Source organism: Nansenia antarctica (genome assembly GCF_963989245.1).
Source record: "Nansenia antarctica genome assembly, chromosome: 7".
In the NCBI taxonomy this organism is placed as follows: domain Eukaryota; kingdom Metazoa; phylum Chordata; class Actinopteri; order Argentiniformes; family Microstomatidae; genus Nansenia; species Nansenia antarctica.
Genome location: NC_137677.1, coordinates 48,244,332 through 48,268,746, shown reverse-complemented (window position 1 = coordinate 48,268,746; position 24,415 = coordinate 48,244,332). Strand labels below are relative to the sequence as shown.

Sequence of the window (24,415 nt, the reverse complement as noted above, 5' to 3'; positions counted from 1 at the left end):
ATGTTGATAGAGAGAGAAAAGAACTGTGCAACCCACACACACACACACACACACACACACACACACACATACAGACACACACACACACACACACACATAATGGACACGCCCTGTAATGGAAAAGGGGCTATACAGACCCACACACACCCGCACGCGCACCCACACACACCTTCAGGTCTGCTTATCTTCAAAAGGTGACGTTTCCATCTCTGCGAAAGCAAAAGATTGCATTTCCAGAGATTAGAGTGGGAGAGACTTATTTGGGATGTGACCAGAGCAGAGGCCCCCCGTGGTAGTCCCTCGGCCCAGGGAGAGAGAGAGCGGGGGGAAGTCACGGTGCTGTTTAGCAGGCGTGCGTGGCTGGTTCCTGACGTTTTGCACAAATAGGATCAGATAGTGGACTTCTGTCCTGTGGAGGAATGCAGGGTTGGATACCATTTTCATATCGCCTCCAGAAAAAGTGGATATTTCTCTCTGTATCAGGACAGACAGCAGAGATGAAAAGGTAATGCCGCAGTTCAGTAGGCAAAGAAATAGAGTTCTGTTTAATTTAAAAGTGGTCTCTGTTGTTTTACAGATGTTGACGTATAATCACGAGTTCAGTGAGTTTGGGATACAGATCTGTAGCCTTCTATCTATCCTTTTTTGATATCAAAGTTCCCTTTAAACTGGAGAGGCAGAGCGGATCAGGAAACCCGTTGATTGAAATGTTGTTTGTGCGTATTAAGATGACTTTCTACTTAGTACCTTGCAATACCTTCTCATTTCACGTCATCTCAAAGTACTGTTTCATTCAGAGGTTTATTATCCTGTTGTCCTTGTCACTGCATACCACTGATGTCTCCGTTTAACTGGGTGTGGGGTTTGGGTGGCAGGTATATAACTGTCAACACACACACACACACACACACACACACACACACACACACACACACACACACACACACACACACACACACTGCAGCAGCACAGATAAGCAGAAGTTTCCATTGTGTTTCACCACAGAGGAGTAAGTCAGACAAATAAAAACAGCACAGGATGAACATACGCCTGCGGGAAAGGTTTGGATTTTGAACTGGACACTGGGAGATAAACATCAATGATAAGCTGGGAACAGTGTGTCGTGATGCCACATACCCACAGTATTCTGTGAGTGTACTGACATAGATCATCATCTATTTGCAAACAGACTGACTTTGACTCGCCACTGCCACTAGGTGGGAGGCAGTGGTACTGCAGACAATTGTGTTGCCCTTAACTTGACCACCCTGGTCGTAGACAGGGGCATGAGGTCAGTGCCTGGAGTCCGGAGAGTTACTTGATTAACTTTCATTGCAGTTCAATACGTTTTTTTGTTTTTTTAATTCAGCATCTGCTGTTACAAGCTGACAAACAACCAAACCAATATTTTAAGCTATTTATTTTCTGTAAATTATTTCTTTTTATTCATCAGTAACTCTCCGGACTCCAGGCACTGACCTCATGCCCCTGTCTACGACCAGGGTGGTCAAGTTAAGGGCAACACAATTGTCTGCAGTACCACTGCCTCCCACCTAGTGGCAGTGGCGAGTCAAAGTCAGTCTGTTTGCAAATAGATGATGATCTATGTCAGTACACTCACAGAATACTGTGGGTATGTGGCATCACGACACACTGTTCCCAGCTTATCATTGATGTTTATCTCCCAGTGTCCAGTTCAAAATCCAAACCTTTCCCGCAGGCGTATGTTCATCCTGTGCTGTTTTGATTTGTCTGACTTACTCCTCTGTGGTGAAACACAATGGAACCTTCTGCTTATCTGTGCTGCTCCAGTGTGTGTGTGTGTGTGTGTGTGTGTGTGTGTGTATGTGTGTGTGTGTGTGTTGACAGTTATATACCTGCCACCCAAACCCCACACCCATTCAAACGGAGACATCAGTGGTATGCAGTGATGAGGACGACAGGATAATAAACCTCTGAATGAAACAGTACTTTGAGATGACATGAAACGAGAAGGTATTGCAAGGTACTAAGTAGAAAGTCACCTTAATAAGCACAAACAACATTTCAATCAACGGGTTTCCTGATCCGCTCTGCCTCTCCAGTTTAAAGGGAACTTTGATATCAAAAAAGGATAGATAGAAGGCTACAGATCTGTATCCCAAACTCACTGAACTCGTGATTATACATCAACATCTGTAAAACAACAGAGACCACTTTTAAATTAAACAGAACTCTATTTCTTTGCCTACTGAACTGCAGCATTGCCTTTTCCTCTCTGCTGTCTGTCCTGATACAGAGAGAAATATCCACTTTTTCTGGAGGCGATATGAAAATGGTATCCAACCCTGCATTCCTCCACAGGACAGAAGTCCACTATCTGATCCTATTTGTGCAAAACGTCAGGAACCAGCCACGCACGCCTGCTAAACAGCACCGTGACTCCCCCCCGCTCTCTCTCTCCCTGGGCAGAGGGACTACCACGGGGGGCCTCTGCTCTGGTCACATCCCAAATAAGTCTCTCCCACTCTAATCTCTGGAAATGCAATCTTTTGCTTTCGCAGAGATGGAAACGTCACCTTTTGAAGATAAGCCGACCTGAAGGTGTGTGTGGGTGCGTGTGCGGGTGTGTGTGTGTCTGTATGTGTGTGTGTGTCTGTATGTGTGTGTGTGTGTGTGTGTGTGTGTGTGTGTGTGTGTGTGGGTTGCACAGTTCTTTTCTCTCTCTAGTACTGTACACCCCGTAGGCGGAGCCGGGGAAAGTGGGCCTGTCTTGACGCTTTTCATACAGATGCGATACTCTGCCTGGCGTTGGCAGTGGACAGGAGGCAGCTGTGGTTAGAGGCTCGAGCGGCACAAACAGCACCATGACAGCACCGAGCAACACTTACGATGTGATAGTGATCGGAGGAGGGATATCAGGTTGGTGCAAAATGTTAACAACCCCTTCCAAAAAATCTTACTGTACTTAATATGATAAATGATTAGACTTTAACATGCAAGGTAGAAAATTAGATATGAGTGTCTGTTAAGTAACAACTGCACTGGTAGCCTGTGATTCTGCTGGTTTTTACTACAGTTGGTATGATACACGCTTTGTATTGGCAAGGCAAGGCAAGTTTATTTGTATAGCACATTTCATACAACAGGGGCAATTCAACGTGCTTTATATACAGCATTATACAAAATACAGAGAATAGTAAGCAGAGAAAAAAAAGAGAAAAAAAGACAAGAATATATATACATAGAATTTATCTATATATAAACATGTAATAAGAGATCAAATATTGTTTAATACAGACTTTACAATCAATACATTTTTGTCAGATTTTTGGCTTGCTGATTATTATTATATAGCCTATATTATAGTCACACACCTCTCTTGCCTAATGGATGGACAATTTCCTCAAAGTATACTCAAGTCAGTAGAAAATGGTAAACCTGGAATGGTTCAACAACGGTGAAAGGTCACCGTGTCACAGTGTCTCTGGAACTTCATGTTAGTTTCTTTACAGTGTCATATCTCACACAAGCTGCTCCCATGGCTGACTCGGTGATACTAATAGCCCAAAACACTCACAGCGGGTGGCATGGCAGTGACTCTAGTTACGGTTTCAATAACTCATGCTCCAGGGGTTCTAATGTGTATTAATTATCATAATTATCTGCCTCTCTTGTCCAAACTCAAGACATTAGTTGTGTTTGGTGCAGCTGCTAGTTATTCATCATATTCCTTCTCTAAATCTGACTGGAGCAGTAGGCTCTAATGTTCCCCTCGAATGTTTCTGTAGGCTCTCCCCTCGAATGTGTCCGGGTACTTTTAGAAGCAGAGAGGTGATGAGGTAATGACAAGTTAGATAGCTCTCTTTGCTGAGCACTGGGAGGTGTTGTTAAATTCTTGGCAGCAGACATGTTACACAGAGTATTTACAGATCTCTGATAAGAGTTGTACTAAACCTTGTGAAAGGCCCCAGATCCTGTTGTTATAGCCTTCAGTCCAGCTCAGACTAACTAGTACAGCAGGGATGGAAGGTACTGGATGCAAGTATTGGAAAGCCACTGTGTGTGCAAGCTTTTTGGATTGAAATAATTGTGGTTTTACATTTTGAACCGAAGATTGCATTTGTAAACACTGTATCCAGTAGTGCTGTGTCTATGAAGGATCATTAGGTTGGAGCAAGGTGTTTGCAATACTATTTTGCCATCAAGTAGGTTGTATTCTTCCATTTTCTTTAATGTTGCAAGCTAGCAGAGGCATCAACTCTCTGCAAAACAGTCTAACCTGGTCAGAAAAGATGACACACAACAAGCAACCATTCTACAGACATGTAGGGGGAGGGTTCTTGGAATAGAACATCCCATGAAATTGTGAGCACATTCTCCCCTCGCTCTGTCCAAGTCACGGCTAATCTAACATTCTCCAGACCTCCGTAAGAGTTCGCGAGAACAACGTGATTTGGACGTATAACTACGAGAGACTCAGTAGGAGGTAACTGTAATATAATGATATAAATATATGTAATTTAGCTGATGCTTTTATCCAAAGCGACTTACATTGCAGTGAGTGCATACATTTTTCAGTATATGTGGTCCCAGTGGGAATCAAACACACAACCTAAGCGTTTGTTCGGTCTACTGACGCCGACCGAAAGGCTGGACTGAAGGACACGGATACCATTCAACTCGTTTTTCTTATTTTTAGTGAAAATTGAATAGATTGTAAAACCTGCGAATGCAGACAACAAAACATACATGAATACACAGCTCTGACACATTCAAAGACTAAAACAAAGCATATAAATGTTACACAAAGCACGCATCATACACACTAACCGTGGCATCCCTCAAGTCCTGGCATCACACAATGAACCCATACTCGCGGTCTCCCACTATTTAGCACCTAATCACAACCCCCAATATCCCTACGCGTAACTGATCACTATAATCAAACAATTCCCACGCAGTTATGAGGCATAACTCAAAATAATGTTACTAGTATCTAATAATTAATAATTAATAATAACTAATAATTATTTAAATAACATTCAAAATACCATTCCACATACACTGAAACACCCCATCCTAACTGGACAGTACACCTCCCACCTAGCCGATCTAGCTACTAGTCTAGGGAGGCTACAAATGTCCCTTGTTCCTCAATGGGGAGGAGCACAACCATCCTCCTGACATCCCGGTTGGTACTCTGCCCTTACACATCAAGAGTCCAGATTCTTCCTCTTTGTACACCACCAGTCGGTTTATTTTAGTTGTGGGGAGAGACATGCTCTCCTTCTGAGCAGCCAGGAAGAGATCCTGTAGGGCACCCTCACGTTCTTTAGGAGAGAGTACAGTTTCTCCAGATTGCTTGTCAAGGCGCTCAACTTGCTTTCCTGCTCGACTGGTGCTGCAACTCCTCTTCTCTAACCACTTTCGGGCAGCACGCCACACCCAGGCAACAGCTTGACACAACCTTGACAGGCTCCTGAACCTCTCTGGATTCACAAGGTCTGTGATGGATGCGCAGCAAGGTCGTTTCCTAGACTTGTCTTCTGGAAGCTGCCTCTCTTTCTGAATCCCCGAATCCCGCACAGGCTCGGTCAGGCTCTGGTTCACTTTGACCTTTTCGGTCCTCACGTTAGCTTGGGCCCTGGTGAGCGCTCCTGAGAAGGCCTTCCGTTTGAGCTTGTTCACACTTTCTCGAGCATCAGCTGCCACTTCTGCCGCTGATTTCACGGGCCACTCCTCAAAAGGCTTCTCCAGGAATCCAGGTCCATTCTGCCACAGAGAATCTTCGCTCAGTTCTTCAGGAACTGCTCCTCTTGTGCTGATGTCGGCCACATTGCACTCACCGGGGATCCACCACCACTCACCTAGCCTTACGTACTCTCCAAAGAGCTTTATGGCTTCCTCACGAAGACCAGGTGAGATTGGGTCGTCCCACGTTTCCTTGGCTGAGCTCCCGCCTCCTGCCTCTTGGAAGGTTCTTCTTACAAGGATGTTTCCTTTTTGTTTGGCCGGGGACACCAGGCCAATTGGATCGTATAGAGCAGCCACTTGGCTCAGCAGCTCTCTCCTCGACAAGCCGTTGGGTGTATTCTCCCGGACTTCTTCTACCTTGAGGTTGAGGCCAGTCCTCATCTTTCCTTTTCTCTTGGAGAAGTTTACTGATGTCATCATGTAGAGCTGGTCGGAATCCACGAGATGCCAAGGGCCTTATTATCCTCGTCTTTCAGCTGATTCGGTAGCACCAGGGTTTTGGATGTCGCTCCAGGCCTCTCCGCTCCACAGGTTCTGGCGTCGTCCTTTCTCCTCCCACCTTGGCCAGACTGGACCCACGGCTTTGGTGACACGTGGACAAACTAATTTCCATTATTATTATTATTATAAAAAATAAAAATAAAAAAATAATATGAATGATTATCGAGCTAAATATTTTGTGATCGACCAAGATCCTTATCGATCAATTATCGATCGTCGATCATTGATGCCCACCCCTAGTGTGTGTGTATGTGTGTGTGAGCCTGTGTGTGTACATCCCACTAACTTGTCCCTTTCCCGTCTTGCTTCATCCACTCCCCCTCACAGATCAGACTTGGTAGTTTTAAGCAATCGCTAGTTGCCATCTAGTTTCTACCAAATTGCCTACACACTTATCAATATCCTCTTTGTTCTGCAGAGAGATGGAGGGAATAAGGTCAGAAGGGAGAGAACAACCATCTGGACTGAGATGCCAAACCGCTCGCTCTCAGACTCCCATGGTTAAACAGAAAGACTCCTCTCAGAGACTTGTATTGTAACATGAGCATGCTCTATTAAACTGAGTATACTCTATTTGACAGGACTCTATTTGTTGAGTGTAATGATGGAAACATACTGAGTAGGAGGCTCCTGTGGTGTTGTACCTGATACGTTGAAGTCAGAGAGTAATGCTCAGCTGGATGTCTCAGTTCAAAGCCACGCTCAGTCAATAGAGAAACAGGGAAGGAGGGGGAGTTTCCTGGAAGCACAGATAAAGAAAAGACCCTCAGCATGTTGTCTGTGTTTCCTCCTATCAATGTTCTTCCACTCAGCCAGGAGTTGGCCCCCTGCCATACATATCACACCCAGACCCAGTCCCAGACCCAGGACTCTGGCTTGGGTTCCCATACAAATATCAACATAATCAGCAGTTGTGTTAATACACATGTTTCTCTCTCTCTCTCTTTCTTTCTTTCTCTCCCTCTCTCTCTTTCTTTCTTTCTCTCCGTCTCTCTCTCTCTTTCTCACTCTCTCTCTGTCTCTCTCTTTCTTTCTTTCTCCCTCTCTCTCTCTCTCTCTCTCTCTCTCTGTCTTTCTCTCCCTCTCTCTCTCTCTCTCTCTCTCTCTCTCTCTCTCTCTCTCTCTCTCTCTCTCTCTCTTTCTTCCTCTCTCTCTGATAGGGTTAAGTGCAGCTAAGCTGTTGAAGGAGAGTGGGCTGAATCCTGTGGTTCTGGAAGCCAGAAATCGGGTTGGTGGACGGACCTTTACTGTACGGGTAAGACCTCCACCTGACCAGGAGTCCGGTCCCAAGCATTTCAGTTGTCATGAGATTCTCCAGAGCCAAGAATGTCCACCCCACTGAACCAGGAGGCTTATTGGATGGTCTGAGAGCAAGTTAGATGAAAACATGCTACGATGAATGATTTAAATAGTATCTGTTTTACAGTATTCTTGTATGTATATGTTTTTGATGTCCCCTTTTCTCTTTACCTCTCTTTTGTCCAGAATAAAGAGACTAAGTATGTGGACCTGGGCGGGGCCTATATCGGGCCCACTCAGAACCGCATCTTCCGATTGGCCAAAGAGTATGGAATCCAAACCTACAAGGTCAACGAGGAGGAGAGCCTGGTGCACTATGTCAAGGTGAGAGAGTGTATGAGTGACTATGGTTTGTGGTGGGGGTGATATGGGTTGGGGTGGAGAATCAACACCAAACAGTCCAGGATGGAAGAAGAGCATAGTTGGTCGGCCGGTTGTCATGCAAATAATCGCTCACAACAGAGACGCAACTGTAACACATGACAGAGCCAGAATTACCTTGTGGTCGACTGCAGTTGCTATTACTGAATAACTAATTAATACATCCAACATTTTTACTAGCCTACCTCCTCCCCTCTCCCGCTTCTAGTGGTTACCTAGCGGGAGCTTTAAAGGGATGGCGCATTCCTTGAGGGACAGAACGTGCACATCTATCTCTCCCTCAAAATATGAAACCCTTTGAAAGATAGACGGATTATTGTAGCGAAAAACTGTTGTTATTATTATTGAATGAATGAATGAATGAATGAATGAATGAATGAATGGTCTTTATTGTCATTGCTATAGTACAGGTACCAAACAACGAAATTTGGGAGGGGTGGCTCCCCTGGTGCTAGGAAAGAAAAAAAGAACTAAAAAAACAAGAAGGGAAAAGAGCTGGTTTACATAAATAAAGGCTATGTACACTATCCACTATACTATACTGTACAGATAAAACACTGTGCTGTACTCTATGCTATGCTATACCTATTCTAACATTTCCTATTTCTCTGCAACCTTATGTACCCTAGGGTTGTCATATTGCACATAGTGTTATTGCACATTCATTTAAAGTGTCGCAGTTTGCAGGCTTGAAATGTACACATTTGTGCCTCAGCACTACACCTGATTTTTTCAATCCAGCAGCTGCCATCAATCCGTCCAGATTGTCCAGGGCCCAGAACCTAGGTCTTTGCTGTGTTCGGGGCCTGGATGGCCCTGGGGTAGAAGCTGAGCTTCAGTCTGTTTGTCCTTGCGGACATGGTCCTGTACCGCCTGTTCGAGGGCAGCCGGGCAAAGTGTTCGTACCCAGGGTGGGATGGGTCTCTGGAGATCTTGGAGGCCTTCCTGAGGCAGCGTGTGTTGTACAGCTCTTCCAGAGAGGGGAGGGGGGCGCCGGTAATCTTCTGGGCCGTTCTCACGACTCTCTGTAGCGCATTTCTCTCTGCGGCTGTGCAGCTGGAGAACCAGTTGCAGATGCAGTAGGTGAGGATGCTCTCCACTGCGCAGCGGTAGAAGGCCACCAGTATCTCCTGTCTGGTGTGGTCCTTCCTGAGGACTCTCAGGAAGAAGAGCCGCTGTTGTGCCTTCTTGATGATGGCTGCTGTGTTGTTCTTCCAGGACAGGTCATCCTGTATGTGCACCCCCAGGAATCGGAGGGTTAAGACTCTCTCCACGCTCCCTCCGTCGATGAGCAGGGGCTGGACCTCAGATTTTTTCCTCCTGAAGTCCACGATGATTTCCTGGGTCTTTGACTGGTTCAGCAGCAGGTTGCTTGCTCAGCTGCTCTACCTCATCCCTGTACGCCGCCTCGTCCCCCCCCGAGATGCAGCCCACCACGGTGGTGTCATCTGCAAACTTTACGATGGAGTTGCTGGGGTGGACGGGGTTGAAGTCGTAGGTGTAGAGGTTGTAGAGGATGGGGCTTAGCACGCAGCCCTGGGGGGACCCAGTGCTGAGTCTGAGGGCTGTGGAGGTGTGGGAGCCCACCCGCACCCTCTGGGGGCGGTCGGACAGGAAGTCCTTGATCCATGCACATATAGAGTGTGATAGTCCCAGGTCTAGTAGTTTGGTCACTAGCCTGTCTGGAAGGATGGTGTTGAAGGCAGAGCTGAAGTCCACAAAGAGCAGTCTCGCGTAGCTGTTTCCCCTCTCCAGGTGGGATAGAGTGGAGTGGAGAGTCGTCGCGATGGCGTCCTCTGTGGACCTGTGGGCTCTGTAGGCGAACTGGTATGGATCCAGGTTGGGCGGGAGGCGTGTGACTATGTGGGCCCGGACTAGTTTCTCGAAGCACTTCATGATGATTGGTGTGAGTGCCACCGGGCGGTAGTCGTTTAGGCAGCTCAGATATGGTCAGATATGGTTAACCATGACCCCCATGCCTAATCTTACCCTTACCTTTACCTCTCTGACTCTACGTTGAGAACCAACATCTCATGTACTTATCAGACTATACTAGTAGTTCTGTTCGCTCTAGCATGGCCATCTAGGGAGTACTCTTGATGACGTACTCACATGGTGTCCCTAGCCTAGCCCCTCCCCAACATTAGAGACGGGCGCTAGCTCCTGGAGATTCTAATCTCCGCCTGGAGGAGTTCTCTAATGTGGTTTCCCCTCCTCTGAGTGGCTAAGATGAGAGGGAGTAGGAGAGGTTGAAGCCGCCCCCCCCCGTCCCCCCCCCCTTTCACTCTTCCCCTCTTCACTTCCCCGCCTACCATATTAGGGCAGCCGCACCACTGCCCTTACCACACGCATGCTGCTCCTCCTTATTAGATCAGCGCTCAAGTCTCGCCCATATACCCTCGCCAACCTGCTCTCCATACTGTAAATCACTGGCCTCCCTGAACTAGTTACTGTGGCAGTCCTCTTCCTGGTTCCCTGCGTCTCATCTCCATGTGGCAATCATACAGTACACTGAAACCCTTACATACTTTACTGCATACATTGACATTGTGCATGCACTACACACACACACACACACACACACACTTAATTTGAATTTTCCACCCCCAGCTTGGTAGTGTTTTGTAATCAAGGCAGGTTTAAAGAGAACACATGTCATATAAAGCACTTAGCAGCACAGCAGCATGTTGAATCTAATGGATACATGATGAGAATACTGACAGTTTGGCAACTCTTTCCCTGTTGGAGTCAGGGAAAGTGTTGCCAAACACTGTCAGTATTCTCAGAGTACACCTTCTTAAGTGCTTTCGGAGTTTGCTTGTGAGAAATCATGGACGGAGCTATCTAGAGTATCGTTAAGACAAGGTGCCCCATAGGAACACTAGGCATGTTATTCAATGTTGCGTTCTAAACTCTAAACTCTCTCTAGAGTTCTATTCTTCAAATATAAGAACCTGAAAACATGACGATTGGCTCTAAAATGACTTCCTTTAATAATACATTACTGTAATACTGGGCTTTAGTTCACATGTACTAAACACACAGTAGCCTATCAGCTACATGGACACCCTCACGGACACCCCCCACCCCCCACGCGCACACACACACACACACACACACACACACACACACACACACACACACACACACACACACACACACAGTCATAAGTGGATGAGACATGTTTATAATGCAGCGGAGTGTTCATGTGGATGATGTCAGAGGGTTCTGTGACTCTTTGACCTATAGTAGAACAACCCTCTGGCACACCAGCTTACCCTGCTCTACTGGGCATGCCCAGATCGGCTACAGGCCAAGGCTTGGGTCTCAGGTCTGGTAGAGATGGTTGCTTCTGATTGACTGCAGTGCAGGGTAGTGGACATCAGTGCGCTTGCCTGGGCCTCTAACTCAAACCCATTCAGTACGCAGCCTATCGAGAGGGTTCAGCGCTCTAGTCATGATACCCTCTTGTTCTAACACTGTACTGTTATTGACATGACCTATTTCAGCAGACCAGTGCTTGGAGGAGACAAAAATGTGTTTGAACTATTTGAGCAGTTGCAAAAATGTATCTGTGTGTGTCTGTGAGACAGTGTGTGTCTGTGTTTGCTCATACCCTTATCTGCTCTAACTATTTCTGTTTGGGTGCAAGTGAGGTGAACCACCCATATAAAAGTGCACTGGCAGTGTCCAGTTCATGCCTCACATGACAGTGTGAGTTATGGTAGGTGGTTATCTCTGCTGTCATATGCAGCCTTGCCCAGGCCCTGGATCCTTTCGTAAACGCCAGAGCAGGGGAGCCCTTGACTGAGTGTGTCTCCCTAGCTACTATCTCTCTGAGATCCTCTCCATGTGCCACACATTTTAATCATTTATTTCTGTCCACATAGAAACAAGTATACAAGGACACAAATACTGAAGGCACAGATGGGATGCATTCACAAACAGACATGGACACTGTCTTTCACATACAACAGGACAAGACTCACGGGTACAAGTAACACCGTCTCCGCCATATTTGGCGGCTGCCAATAATCGCAGAGACAGAGCAATACTTGCTGAGCCTTTTTGCTTCTCCCTTGGACATTCCCAGTAGACGTAGTCCTCTGACAACCAATCTGTGCACATGTCCAAGACTGCCAAATATAAAGACTAATAGCGTACACCTACCACACACACACACACACACACACACACACACACACACACACACACACACACACACATGCATGCACACACACACACACATACACTTTCTTCCCTCATAGCTTCCTGGCGGTTTCCATGGCAGCATGCCTCATCAAAAGTATCAGCGTCTCTGTGTGTGTGTGTGTGTGTGTGTGTGTGTGTGTGTGTGTGTGTGTGTGTGTGTGTGTGCACTGCTGCCACTACACCCAGGGCCGGTCCTAGGCATAGGCGAACTAGGCGGTCGCCTAGGGCGCCAAATGCCTGGGGGGCGCCAAATCCCCCCCCCCCCCCCAAAAAAAATTCTCTGTCTCTATGAATTTCGTTTCTCTATGAAAATACAGTATGTCTCAGCCTACTGTCTATTTTTGTCTTGAAACCATTGTTGTCCATATTTTTATTGTTGAATGTGTGGGTGGTGATGAGGCAGTACTGGTGGCTTAATGTGGTGGTGGCGCCCCTAAAAATGTTGGGGGGGGCATAAAATCATACTCTCGCCTAGGGCACCTAAATGCCTAGGACCGGCCCTGACTACACCAATGCAACCCCACAGATTCGGTCACCCCCTTCTACCTCAGCACTAGATTTAATAATGACAAATTGCTTTGGCAACTTTAGAAAAAAAGCTTATCTGAGAAATTTGCTATCGGACATAATAAAAAATCGGAGAAATAGCTCAAGGCTTTGATGTTGTTCCGTCATTACTCAGATAGATCATAATGCGTTTGACAGTTCGACCTGTTACTCCAGTTTAAAATGCAATAAACTGTTCAACACTGTTAATGTTGGTTATTTGCTCAGTGGCATGATGGAGCCAAACACAGAAGCGTGGTTTCCCTAATAGAATATGTAATTAATATGTGTCTACTAATTAATGTTAATGTTAATGTTAATTTTATTTATAATGCGCCCCCCATCCAACTTTTACATCGGTTAATTAGTAGACCAGACTTGAAACATCCCATGGTGGGGTGACCGGCGGTCATATTGTCCTGGGGACAGAGTGACAGAGTGAGCATGTGCACACACCTGACGTCAAGGACGTTTAATAAGCCTCACCTTGTCATTAAGTCATTAGCGGCTGGTGGTTTATAGGAGTATGATGTTTAATGGACCTTCACACAAACCCATTCACCTGGCAAGCCGAGTGTTCTGGAGCAGTTACACAAGCGCAACCTGTTCCCGCACACACACACACACACACACACACACACACACACACACAGGCATGCACACTCATGCATGCACACACACACACACACACACACACACACACACACACACACACACTATGACTAGGAAAAGCACATTCACAGCTCACACGGAGTACCAGGTCTTGTTTCTCAGTGAATACAGCCGTGATTATAAGACAAAGACAGACTTTGGGGGTTCTCTTACTCAATGGCTCAGACTCAGAGATTCATTCATTCAGACTCATTTAAAGTGAATGAGGTACTGTAGACTTGGCTCAGTTGGTAGAGCATGGCACTAACAGTGCTTAGGTTGTGGGTTCGATTCCCCCACATTTCAATAGCTAAATGGCGTATACACTATAACAATGTTATCGGCTCTGCTGGATGTGCAATCAGCTGCTATCTCTGATCTGTCGTTAAACATTCTCTCTCGATCAGGCAGGGATTGCCTACGTGCTCTCTTGCGGAAAGGTCATTAACCTCATAAAGAGATTCACCCTGACGAAGCACTTTCAGCGGTCACCTCTGATCTGTGCTGTGGGAGTCTATGGACGTCGTACTACTGTATGTGAACACAGTTGAACTACAGTATACACTGTAGCTGGGAATTGTGCCTGGGCGGCGTAGCTCACTAAGGCGCATGCCATGTGATTGCAGGGTCCCTGGTTCGTTTCTGGCCGTCGCCCTATCCTGCATGTCATCCCTCCTCTCTCTCACCCATCCTTCCTGTCAATCTCTACTGTCTCTATCCCAATAAAAAAATAAAGCAGAAATGCCCAAAGAACATCTACATTTTTTATTACGTTTTTTAATTAGAAGAAAGAAAATGTGCTGTGCTGATCACACTAGATTCAGCAGAAGACCTGAACAAGTCACACAAACACAATGTCAGCACACACGATGATGACCATGATGATGTTGTTGATGATGATGATGAAGATGATGATGATGATGTCTAACCCTGCCTTGCTGTGTGTTCTACAGGGGAAGTCCTACCCATTCAAGGGCTCCTTCCCGCCCATGTGGAACCCCTTTGCCGTGATGGACTACAACAACCTGTTTAGGAAGTTGGATGAGATGGGCTCTGAGGTAAGGCCAGTGTCTCTGTCTCTGTACAGAAGTGCAGCAGTGGGGGCGCTTAGGTGGCGTAGCGGGTTAAGCGTCGACCATGTAACCGCAGGTTCCCCGGTTCGAATCCGGCCGGGGACATATCCTGCATGTCATCCCTCCTCTCTCTCTCACCCATCCTTCCTGTCTAATTATCCACTTTATCTATCAATAAAAATGAAAAATATGAGTGAGCCTGCCCCACTCAGAAAAAATTACTAAAAAAATTAAGAAGTGCAGCAGTGTTCATTTTGGCAGGCTTTTTAGTCACTCAGTCTTTAGTCTTTAGACGAAGATGCACACACGTTCTAGTCACACCCAGTCACCTCCATCCTTCTTAGTTCCAGCCCAGTTCCAGTTGACGAAAACTGAAAACATACAGAGGATGAAACAGAGAGTCATGAATAGGCAGTACTCAAATTGTAAAAGAAAATCAGGGGGGATGGTGGATTGTATCATATGAGGACAATTTTAGCATCCCCACAGTGTCAGTGACTTCAGTGTCAGTGACTTGGTAAAAATGCCATTGCATGTGTGCGTGCCTGCTCGCCCACAGTATTTTACTCAATATGCGCAGAAATTAATGTTGAAATAGCAGTAATTTGAGTTGAGTGCTTTGAGTTGCATTCATGTACGAAAGGCGCTATATAAATAGTGAAGTTTCACTTCACTAATACCACGTTCATTGATAAAATGACATAAGGGATGGAAAGGGGGGATGGCAGTTTTAGAACTCGAGTGCTGTGAATAGGGAACCAACCTCTCGCTCTAGCCATTCTGTTTCTATGTTCCAGATCCCTAGAGAGGCTCCGTGGAGAGCTCCCCATGCTGAGGAGTGGGATAAGATGACCATGAAGCAGCTCTTTGACCAACTCTGTTGGACCAGGTAAAGTGTAAACACTCACATTGTTCTGTATGACTAGGTTGGGTACTATACACGTCTACAAGACAATTATGAATTAATTAATCTGCGCCCCGTCCCCTAATCTTTTCCAGTTCCACTCGGAGGTTTGCCACGCTAATCGTGAACGTGACTGTGACCTCTGAACCTCATGAGGTGTCAGCTCTCTGGTTCCTCTGGTACGTCAAGCAGTGTGGAGGAACCATGAGGATCTTCTCTACCACCAACGGAGGACAGGTACACTGTCTCTCTTTGTCTGTCTGTCTGTCTCTCTTTGTCTGTCTCTCTTTGTCTGTCTGTGTGTCTGTCTGTCTGTCTCTCTTTGTCTGTCTGTCTGTCTTTGTCTGTCTGTGTGTCTGACTGTCTGTCTCTCTTTGTCTGTCTGTCTGTCTCTCTTTGTCTGTCTGTGTGTCTGTCTGTCTGTCTCTCTTTGTCTGTCTTTGTGTCTGTCTGTCTCTCTTTGTCTGTCTGTGTGTCTGTATGTCTGTCTCTCTTTGTCTGTCTGTCTTTGTCTGTATGTCTGTCTCTCTTTGTCTGTCTGTGTGTCTGTCTGTCTCTCTTTGTCTGTCTGTCTGTGTGTCTGTATGTCTGTCTGTCTCTCTTTGTCTGTCTGTCTCTCTTTGTCTGTCTGTGTGTCTGTCTCTCTTTGTCTGTCTGTGTGTCTCTCTTTGTCTGTCTGTCTGTCTCTCTTTGTCTGTCTGTGTGTCTGTCTGTCTCTCTTTGTCTGTCTGTGTGTCTGTCTGTCTGTCTCTCTTTGTCTGTCTGTCTGTCTCTCTTTGTCTGTCTGTGTAATTTAAATAATAATAATAATTTTGCCATTTAGCAGACGCTTTTATCCAAAGCGACTTACAATTACGAATTACAGGGACATTCCCCCTGGAGTAACTGAGGGCTAAGTGCCTTACCCAAGGGCACACTAGTAGTGGTGTGGCTTCAGGCGGGATTTGAACTCACAACCTTCCGATCCCAAGTCCAACTCACTATCCCATCCGATCCCAAGTCCAACTCACTATCCACTAGACCACCACTACCCCCGTGTGTGTCTGTCTGTCTCTCTTTGTCTGTCTGTGTGTCTGTCTGTGTCTGTCTCTCTTTGTCTGTCTGTTTGTCTGTCTCGCTCTCTTTGTCTGTCTGTCTGTCTTTGTCTGTCTGTCTCTCTTTGTATGCCTGTCTGTCTGTCTCTCTTTATCTGCCTGTCTGCCTGTCTGTCTGTCTCTCTCTCTCTCTTTGTCTGTCTGTATCTCTTTGTCTGCCTGCCTGCCTGTCTGTCTGTCTGTCTGTCTCTCTTTGTCTGCCTAGCTGTCTGTCTGTCTCTCTTTATCTGCCTGTCTGCCTGTCTGTCTGTCTCTCTTTGTCTGTCTGTCTCACTTTGTCTGTCTGTCTCTCTGTCTGTCTCTCTTTGTCTGTCTGTCTCTCTCTCTCTCTTTGTCTGTCTGTCTCTCTTTGTCTGCCTGCCTGTCTGTTTCTCTATCCGTCTCTGTTTCTCTGTCTTGCCTTAGATTCCCCCACATTCCCTCTGCATAATTATTTCCTCCACAAAGGCTGGCTCTGGGCAGTGAGGGCCAGCCGTTCTTCTGGTTTACTTTGGAACGCTGAGTGGTCCCGTTTCCTAGGTTACAGAAGAAGGTTTAGGGGTAATTAGGGGATGTTGTTGAGAGTTCTAAAACATTTCCTGATTGAACTCCGCCTCCTCAAACTACTACGTGTGAACGATACTGAGAGGTTCTCCACTGTGACGTTTGGTCCAAAATTGCTGGGTTTTTAAAACTGGGTCAAAATGTATTTCCCTATTCCAAAAACCTTTGCTATCTGTTCAACTCCAACTTACTATGTCCTTGAGATCAACCATCGTTCTGTGCTCCATTTCAGAGTATTGAAGTTTAACATGAACCAATTAATTTAGTTTCTTCATGCCATTGTGAATCTTTTACCATTTGTACCATAGGCTGGCAGTTATATTTGGCCCGATGTCCCAGTCTAATGCACTCAATGTGTTTGTGATCAGGGTGAGCTTAGGGATGTTTACTGTAACCTGATGGAAAAGATCACTGTCAGTTTAGCTCTGTGTAAAATGACCTTTCCAATACCTCCTCTCACTCTCCATCCATCCATCTCCCCCTCCTGTTACCAGCTGGGACGTAGGAAGGAGGGGTGCGGGGCCAAAGTGTTCACCTTACTCCATCTCGCATTACGCTGCTCTCTCTCACTATAATGCGGTCACCTTCACATCGGTGCCTGCTAGGTATTAGAGCAGATTTGGATGAGTTGGGATTGATATACCAACAAATATATCCAACAGTCTGGTGATCATAGCTGTGTGTAGGCCTGTGTAGGCCTTTTTATTGCAATTTACCCGATTGTTTTATGCTTTTCACTCACACTAACCACTACGTTACTGTCCCGTCAAAAGTCACCAGAATTGCTTGTTTAACAAGTGACAACATTAGGCAGCGCCCCCTCACGAAATGTACTTCCTACGTCCCTGGCTTCCAGAGCGCTAGGGTTTCTCACTACACAGCAGTCTTGCTCTGGATTTATTTATCCATTCTATTCTATTGTCATTTTCACTTCATCATTTTACTCCATTTTGGCCGCAACTGTTTGACTGTCGTGAGAAAGAAGAGAGGGCCACTGTTCACAGTTCCAATTCAAACAAATAGTTTACCTCAGAATCATCAATCATCTGACTCTGGAGGACTGAGTCTGTCCTAGAATGAGGCCAACGTGTTCTTTGGAAGGCAGAAGGGAGCAGCGAAGCTATTCTCTCATTGGGTGTAACTCAGTCTCCTAAATCTGCTTCTCATGTTAGTGGGAATAACAAACATTGGGCTAACATTGCACAATGTTTGGTTTGTGCAGAACTGTCTCTTAACCCCATGAGTCCTTACCCCCTGACCCCCTGCTCTCTCATGCCCCCTACAGGAGAGGAAGTTTGTGGGTGGCTCCAGCCAAATCAGTGAGTGTATGGCCAAGGAGCTGGGCGAGCAGCGTGTCAAGATGGAGTCACCGGTCTGTAGGATCGACCAGTCCGGGGACATGGTTGTGGTCGAAACGCTCAACAGGGAAACATACAATGTGAGTGACCACCATCTCACCATCACTGAGAAACACCAGCTAATACTGACCGTCGACTACCGTGGGGAAATCAAGTTCCTCCAGAATGAGAGCAGAATGGGGGTCGGAAACAATTGTGTGGCAACAGCTAATATTTACTGTTGGTGACCCTCATGGATCCAGCACACACTTCTGTCTCTCTAATTTTAGGTTGTTCCCATGCTGCCATCTAGAGGTTGTCTGTTGACTCTGCATCACACCTCGTAAGCTCCATGTAAGGCCAGGGCCTGCTTTCTAGAAGTTCTAGAACATGTAAAGAATTCAACCGTAGAACACATAGAGTTGTCTCTGAGCTAGTGTGTGTGTGTGTGTGTGTGTGTGTGTGTGTTCTGTAAGCCAAGGGGGATTGTTATCAGTAAGCTGGTCCTCATCTCTCTACCCTGGCCGCATCCTCTTTCTCTGCTAAAGCCCATTAACCCTGTCCTAGAGCTGCTTAGCCCAGAGGAGGGGCCATGAAGCCTTGTCTCCAAGTACACACAAAACATTGGGATAGTCAGCACAGCCTCAGGGACCCACCGTTCCCTCTCCCAATCAACCCCTAACCCCCCTGACCCTGGACACTTCTTAATGGACACTTGCAGATCTGAAAATCAAAATCGGGGCATAATGATCAACCTCACCGTTGTGTTTTTTCTTCCTTGCAGGCCAAATATGTGATCGTGGCTACCCCGCCTGTTATGAACCTGAAGATGCACTTTAACCCTGAGCTGCCCCCGCTCAGGAACCAACTCATCACCCGCGTGCCCATGGGCTGTGTCATCAAGTGCATGGTCTACTACAAGGAGAACTTCTGGAGGAAGAAGGGTAAGGATGAGCGGAGGGAGGGATGAGAAGAAGTTGAACGTTTACTGTGACCCCCCCCAGACACAGCTGTCACTGATAGGAGTGCCTTTAAGTGGAATTGTGCATGTGTCTCAGGGTTGTGTGGCACGATGGTGATCGAGGAGGAAGGGGCCCCCATTGGCCTGACTCTGGATGACACAAAGCCTGATGGGACTATACCCGCCATTATGGGGTAAATCTAGGGCTCTGGGTTTCCTAAAGCGCTATAGACTTCCACATAGAGCATGAGCAACTGGAGTTCACGTGGTGGGTTTTAACTGTTGTTCCGCTTGTTTCTCTTTTTCAGATTCATCCTTGCCAGCAAGTGCAGGAAACTATCAGGACTGACCAAAGAAGAGAGGTAAATTCTCCTTTTGCGTTCCGTGGTAGTTCCTTTGATCCGGAGAGAGGGTGTGATCCTGACCCTGAGCTCCAGTCCTCTCCCCTCACCCCCACAACACAACCCATGAGTATAACAAGCTAAAAACAAAGACATGTTACTCGTGCTCTGCGTGGACGATGCAGGGTTTTAAAATAATATCACAGTAAGAGTGCATCCTTCTAAACCTCTAATCCCCGCCTGGTTCTGGCCTCCTCAGGAAGTGGAAGATCTGTGAGATCTACTCCAAGGTGCTGGAGTCAGAAGAAGCTCTGCATGTGAGTGTTGTTTAACCACATACCTGCCATAGGTTTGATGTAGCCACACATTGATGGATCAACGGCATTGATTTTTTTACACTCTCTCTTTTCTCTCTCTCTCTCTCTCTCTCTCTCTCTCTCTCTCTCTCTCTCTCTCTCTCTCTCTCTCTCTCTCTCTCTCTCTCTCTCTCTCTCTCTCTCTCTCTCTCTCTCCTCTCTCTCTCTCTCTCTCTCTCTCTCTCTCTCTCTCTCTCTCTCTCTCTCTCTCTCTCTCTCTCTCTCTCTCTCTCTCTCTCTCTCTCTCTCTCTCTCTCTCTCTCTCTCTCTCTCTCTCTCTCTCTCTCTTCTCTCTCTCTCTCTCTCTCTCTCTCTCTCTCTCTCTCTCTCTCTCTTTCAGCCTGTTCACTATGAGGAGAAGAACTGGTGTGAGGAGGAATATTCTGGGGGCTGCTACACCGCCTACTTCCCCCCAGGTATCCTCACCCAGTATGGCAAGTAAGTGTCACACATACACATACACACACGCATGCACACACACACACACACACACACACACACACACATACACATACACATACACATACACATACACATACACACACACACACACAATGTGTTCATTTCCTATACCATGTCCACTGACCTCTCCCCCCCCCCTCTGTGCTGTAGGGTCCTGAGAGAGCCGATCGGCAGGCTGTACTTTGCCGGGACAGAGACGGCCACAGAGTGGAGTGGCTACATGGAGGGAGCCGTGCAGGCTGGCGAGAGAGCAGCCAGAGAGGTGAGGGGGGGTCACAGTAAACTTTCACAGCATTTAATCCCAACTCAGCCACATGTATGTATGCAGTCCTAATTCAATCTAGGGGATCCCCAGAAATGTAGCACAGTGCTTATGAAACTATATCCACACCCCCAAGATGTCTGTTTCCCCAGCCTCTACATGTGTCCTCTGTGTGAAGTGATCCTCCATGTGTTTCAGATCCTGTGTGCAATGGGCAAAATCCACAAAGATCAGATCTGGAAAACGGAGCCTCAGTCTTTGGTAAGACAAAAAACATCTAGATTGACAGTATGTTACCAATAAAAGGCTAACATGAAGTCACAGCCAGAACAAGTGAACTCCCCCACTGCTTCTAGCACAGATCTCACTGTGTGAATCTCATATGAATGAAATGGAATGAATGAAAATATACAACATAACGTAAGAGAAGACTAAGACATACCTTCCCCCTTTTTCTACCTCCCCCACCATTCCCCCCCCCTCCCCAACAGGAAGTTCCGGCCCTACCGTTCATCACCACCTTCTGGGAGCGGAACCTTCCGTCAGTGGGCGGGTTCCTCAAGTTCATGGGCGTTTCCTCCCTCCTGTCTGTTGCCACGGCAGCTGGCCTGCTGGCCTATAAGAAGGGGCTCCTCCCCTCCCGGAGTTAAACATAAGCCCCTCCCACACCCTCCTCATCCTCCTCTCCTGCCTCTCTAGAAGATAGATCTCAGATGACACCCTAATCCCGTTCGCCGTAGGAGCCCTACAGTGTTGCACTACCGTAGTGTGGGAATAAGGTGTCAGAACATAACACAGCCTGTTTTGTTCATTCTAGCCCATTCTGTTAAAGGCTGTTCAGCTCACTCACTGCTCAACTGTACTACCACCCTATCATTGTCTTAGACACCATCAACCTCCCTGCTCTCATGCAACGGTTAACAACTGTTAGTATGTTGTTTATGCTAACGTTAGTTATGTATAGACACCTCAGAGTTAGGGGTGGATGATTTGAGGGGATCTGTGGTGAAGGTGATGAGAGAGAGAGAGAGAGAAAGGCTCTCTGGAGTCAAAGAGGGTTGTGTCAACAAAACCAAAATTAATCTGAGATTCAGATTTTCAAAAAAATAAAATAAAAAATAATAATATAAATATTCAGAAAGAAAAACATTGCTTGCCCAATGACCATTTTCATTCCATAAATTGCCAATACATTCACAAATCTTTGTTGACTTTGACAACGGTTATATCTTTTCGTGTGTGTGTGTGCGTGTTTATTACCTCTGCTGATTTTAGGTGCTGATTTCATATGGCTTAGTAGCTGTAACCAGCTCTAAGATAAAGTCATAACAGAATACCTGTCTAATAGCGAAATGAATCGTGAAGAAATGATAAGCAGAAACCTGTATCTAGAGGTGTTTTCTCTATCAAGCTGCTGTGTGTATGGTTGGTATTCTTTGTAAAGCAAACAGAAGCATTTGAATGTATATTTTTATCCAGATCATGTAGTTTGTTGTTGTTGTTTTAATTGTAGTCTAATCAATATATTTTAAATATGCATTTAATTTTCATTGACTCTCATGGCTCATAAACGTATTAAATGTATAGACTACTGTGTGTTTACATGACAACTAAAGCCCACTATTACAGGGATTAGTTTCAGGGTCTTATATTTGAAGAATAGAACTCTAACTATAACAAGCGCATTGAGCGTCAGGGCCTAGTGTTCCTATGGGACACCTTGTCTTAAAGATGCTCTAGATAGCTCTGTCCATTATTTCACACAAGCAAACCGTGTGTGTGTGTGCACGTGTACAAGAGACCATGTGGAAAACCTATTATGACTATGAAAAGATGTTCATTGTACACATCTGTTTTCATGCTCTCATTGCTAAACAGTATGTTGATTATGCTACTAGAGCAGTTTATAGTTTTTTCTTCAGATATACTACTTCACGACTACAAATGTATTCAGCATAAAATCCTCTGCATAGTTTTAATCAAGCAAAAAAGTATTTGTTGAAAGGAAAGGATATCCTCAGAACATCTAAGTGAATGTATAGATAAAACACATACTGTACAGTAGATCGTCTAGTTCAAGGACTTAACAAGAGAGTGAACATGTAAGCCTGTCTGTGTCGAGGCGCACTATACTGTAGGTACATCGGGTGGATCATGGTGTTGTCATTCCAAAGACACGTGCGTCGTGACTGTCGTCTGTTGTGCCTTAATGGAAGTTGTGATGTTTGTCATTTCTCAAGTGCCTGTGTGATTATGACACTCTCCCCTCCACCCTACCCCCCCCCCCCCTCCCCTCCCCCTCTCGATGTCCCCTGTCTGCACTGGAGATGGGAGATGAAAGAGTCGTTCTTACATTCTGGCCATGCTAGAAAGGAAGGAAATATTGTGCTTTCTAATCCAATCCTAATAACTAACCCTACTCCTCATGAGTCTTGGCCAGTGAGACTTCTGTATTTACTCTGGCATATTGTTGTCCTAACAATATGCCAGAGTGCTTTTAGTAACTCAGCTCTTCAACTCTTTTGGATATGTTGATTTGACCAGTACACGACATATCCACCTGTATCCAATACAAAGCCGTATCCACAAATATTAACTAGTATATTGAAGTGATATGTGATGTGTTGTTTTATTCATTTGAATTCTTTCATTGTTTGTTTGTGACTCTAAGTCTTGGCCCATGTACTGACTGTTTTCTGGGCTTGAGTTTGTCTCTGACACAAAAGAACAAACAGAAACACAAACATCCTACAATATAAACAGTGTTAAGACGGTGGATGGTAAACTTTGTAAGGCCCCCTCCCATCTCCAGTGGAGCTAGATGTTGTGTTAAGTGATTGCTGTGCTCTTCTGCCTGTGCGTGTGGTGCCCAGATGATCTCCCTGTCCTGCTGCTTTGCTTCAACCTCACGTTACTGAACTCTGTAACCCCCAAACCCAAGCTGTGTTTTTGCACTTGATTCACCTCGACCCGCACTCTAGGCTTGCCTGATAAACAAGGATCTGACAACGACGTTGTCGTAACAACGTTCTCCAGTATTCATGCCAAATGATGAGAGTGAACGGAGCTGAACAGAGCCATCATCAGCATCTCTGTTTCCTCTCTGTTAGTTCTGGGTAATCCTTTATGACAGCGTCAGGTTTTCCGATCCTTGTTTAACCGGTCCTAGACCCGGGACTATTCCGTTCCCTCTCTTTCTGGCTGTGTGTATGAGCCGTCCAAACTTCTGCTCCATGTGATTGGGTTCTTTGATGTCTTTGTATAATTCCTCTACAAAGCCGGTGATATAAAAAAACAAAAAAGTGAAATTTACCTCCTACTGGTCTTGGAGTGTTTTTGTATCTTGTCTGTCTCTGTTCCTGTCTCTCTATCTCTCTATAATCTATCTTGTGTGTGAGTGTGAGTGTGAGTGTGAGTGTGATGTGAGTGTGAGTGTGATGTGAGTGTGAGTGTGTGTGAGTGTGATGTGAGTGTGAGTGTGAGTGACAATAACAATGTGACAATGATTACTTAAGACTGTATGAATGGCGAGAATGGAAGACACCATACTCTCATGTGATAGACAGAGGTTTCACCATCACTGATAAGCAGAAGGTTCACGAGCTGGGAGAGCTGCTGCTTCTCCTCCCTCTGTGACAGCTCTGACCAACATTTGAACTTACTATGGCCGACCTCAGGACACACTGCTCACGTGACGTTGTAAACCTATAAATGTAATCAACAGGGACCGTCCCGTTGAGCTTTTGTGATGAGACC

At 46.0% G+C, this 24,415-nt stretch overlaps 1 protein-coding gene across 1 annotated transcript; it reads left to right on the top strand.

Moving 5' to 3' along the window:
- The first annotated feature begins 2,597 nt into the window (after positions 1 to 2,597).
- On the top strand, positions 2,598 to 24,415 carry LOC308162108 (amine oxidase [flavin-containing]-like). The gene is made up of 15 exons (XM_080536211.1): positions 2,598 to 2,901; positions 7,398 to 7,492; positions 7,723 to 7,860; positions 14,280 to 14,384; positions 15,197 to 15,288; positions 15,399 to 15,540; positions 18,226 to 18,378; positions 19,062 to 19,221; positions 19,336 to 19,432; positions 19,547 to 19,600; positions 19,839 to 19,896; positions 20,276 to 20,373; positions 20,548 to 20,659; positions 20,858 to 20,920; positions 21,151 to 24,415. Exons 1-15 carry the CDS (start codon positions 2,847 to 2,849, stop codon positions 21,307 to 21,309), a joined length of 1,581 nt encoding a protein of 526 aa, XP_080392337.1. The 5' UTR covers positions 2,598 to 2,846; the 3' UTR covers positions 21,310 to 24,415.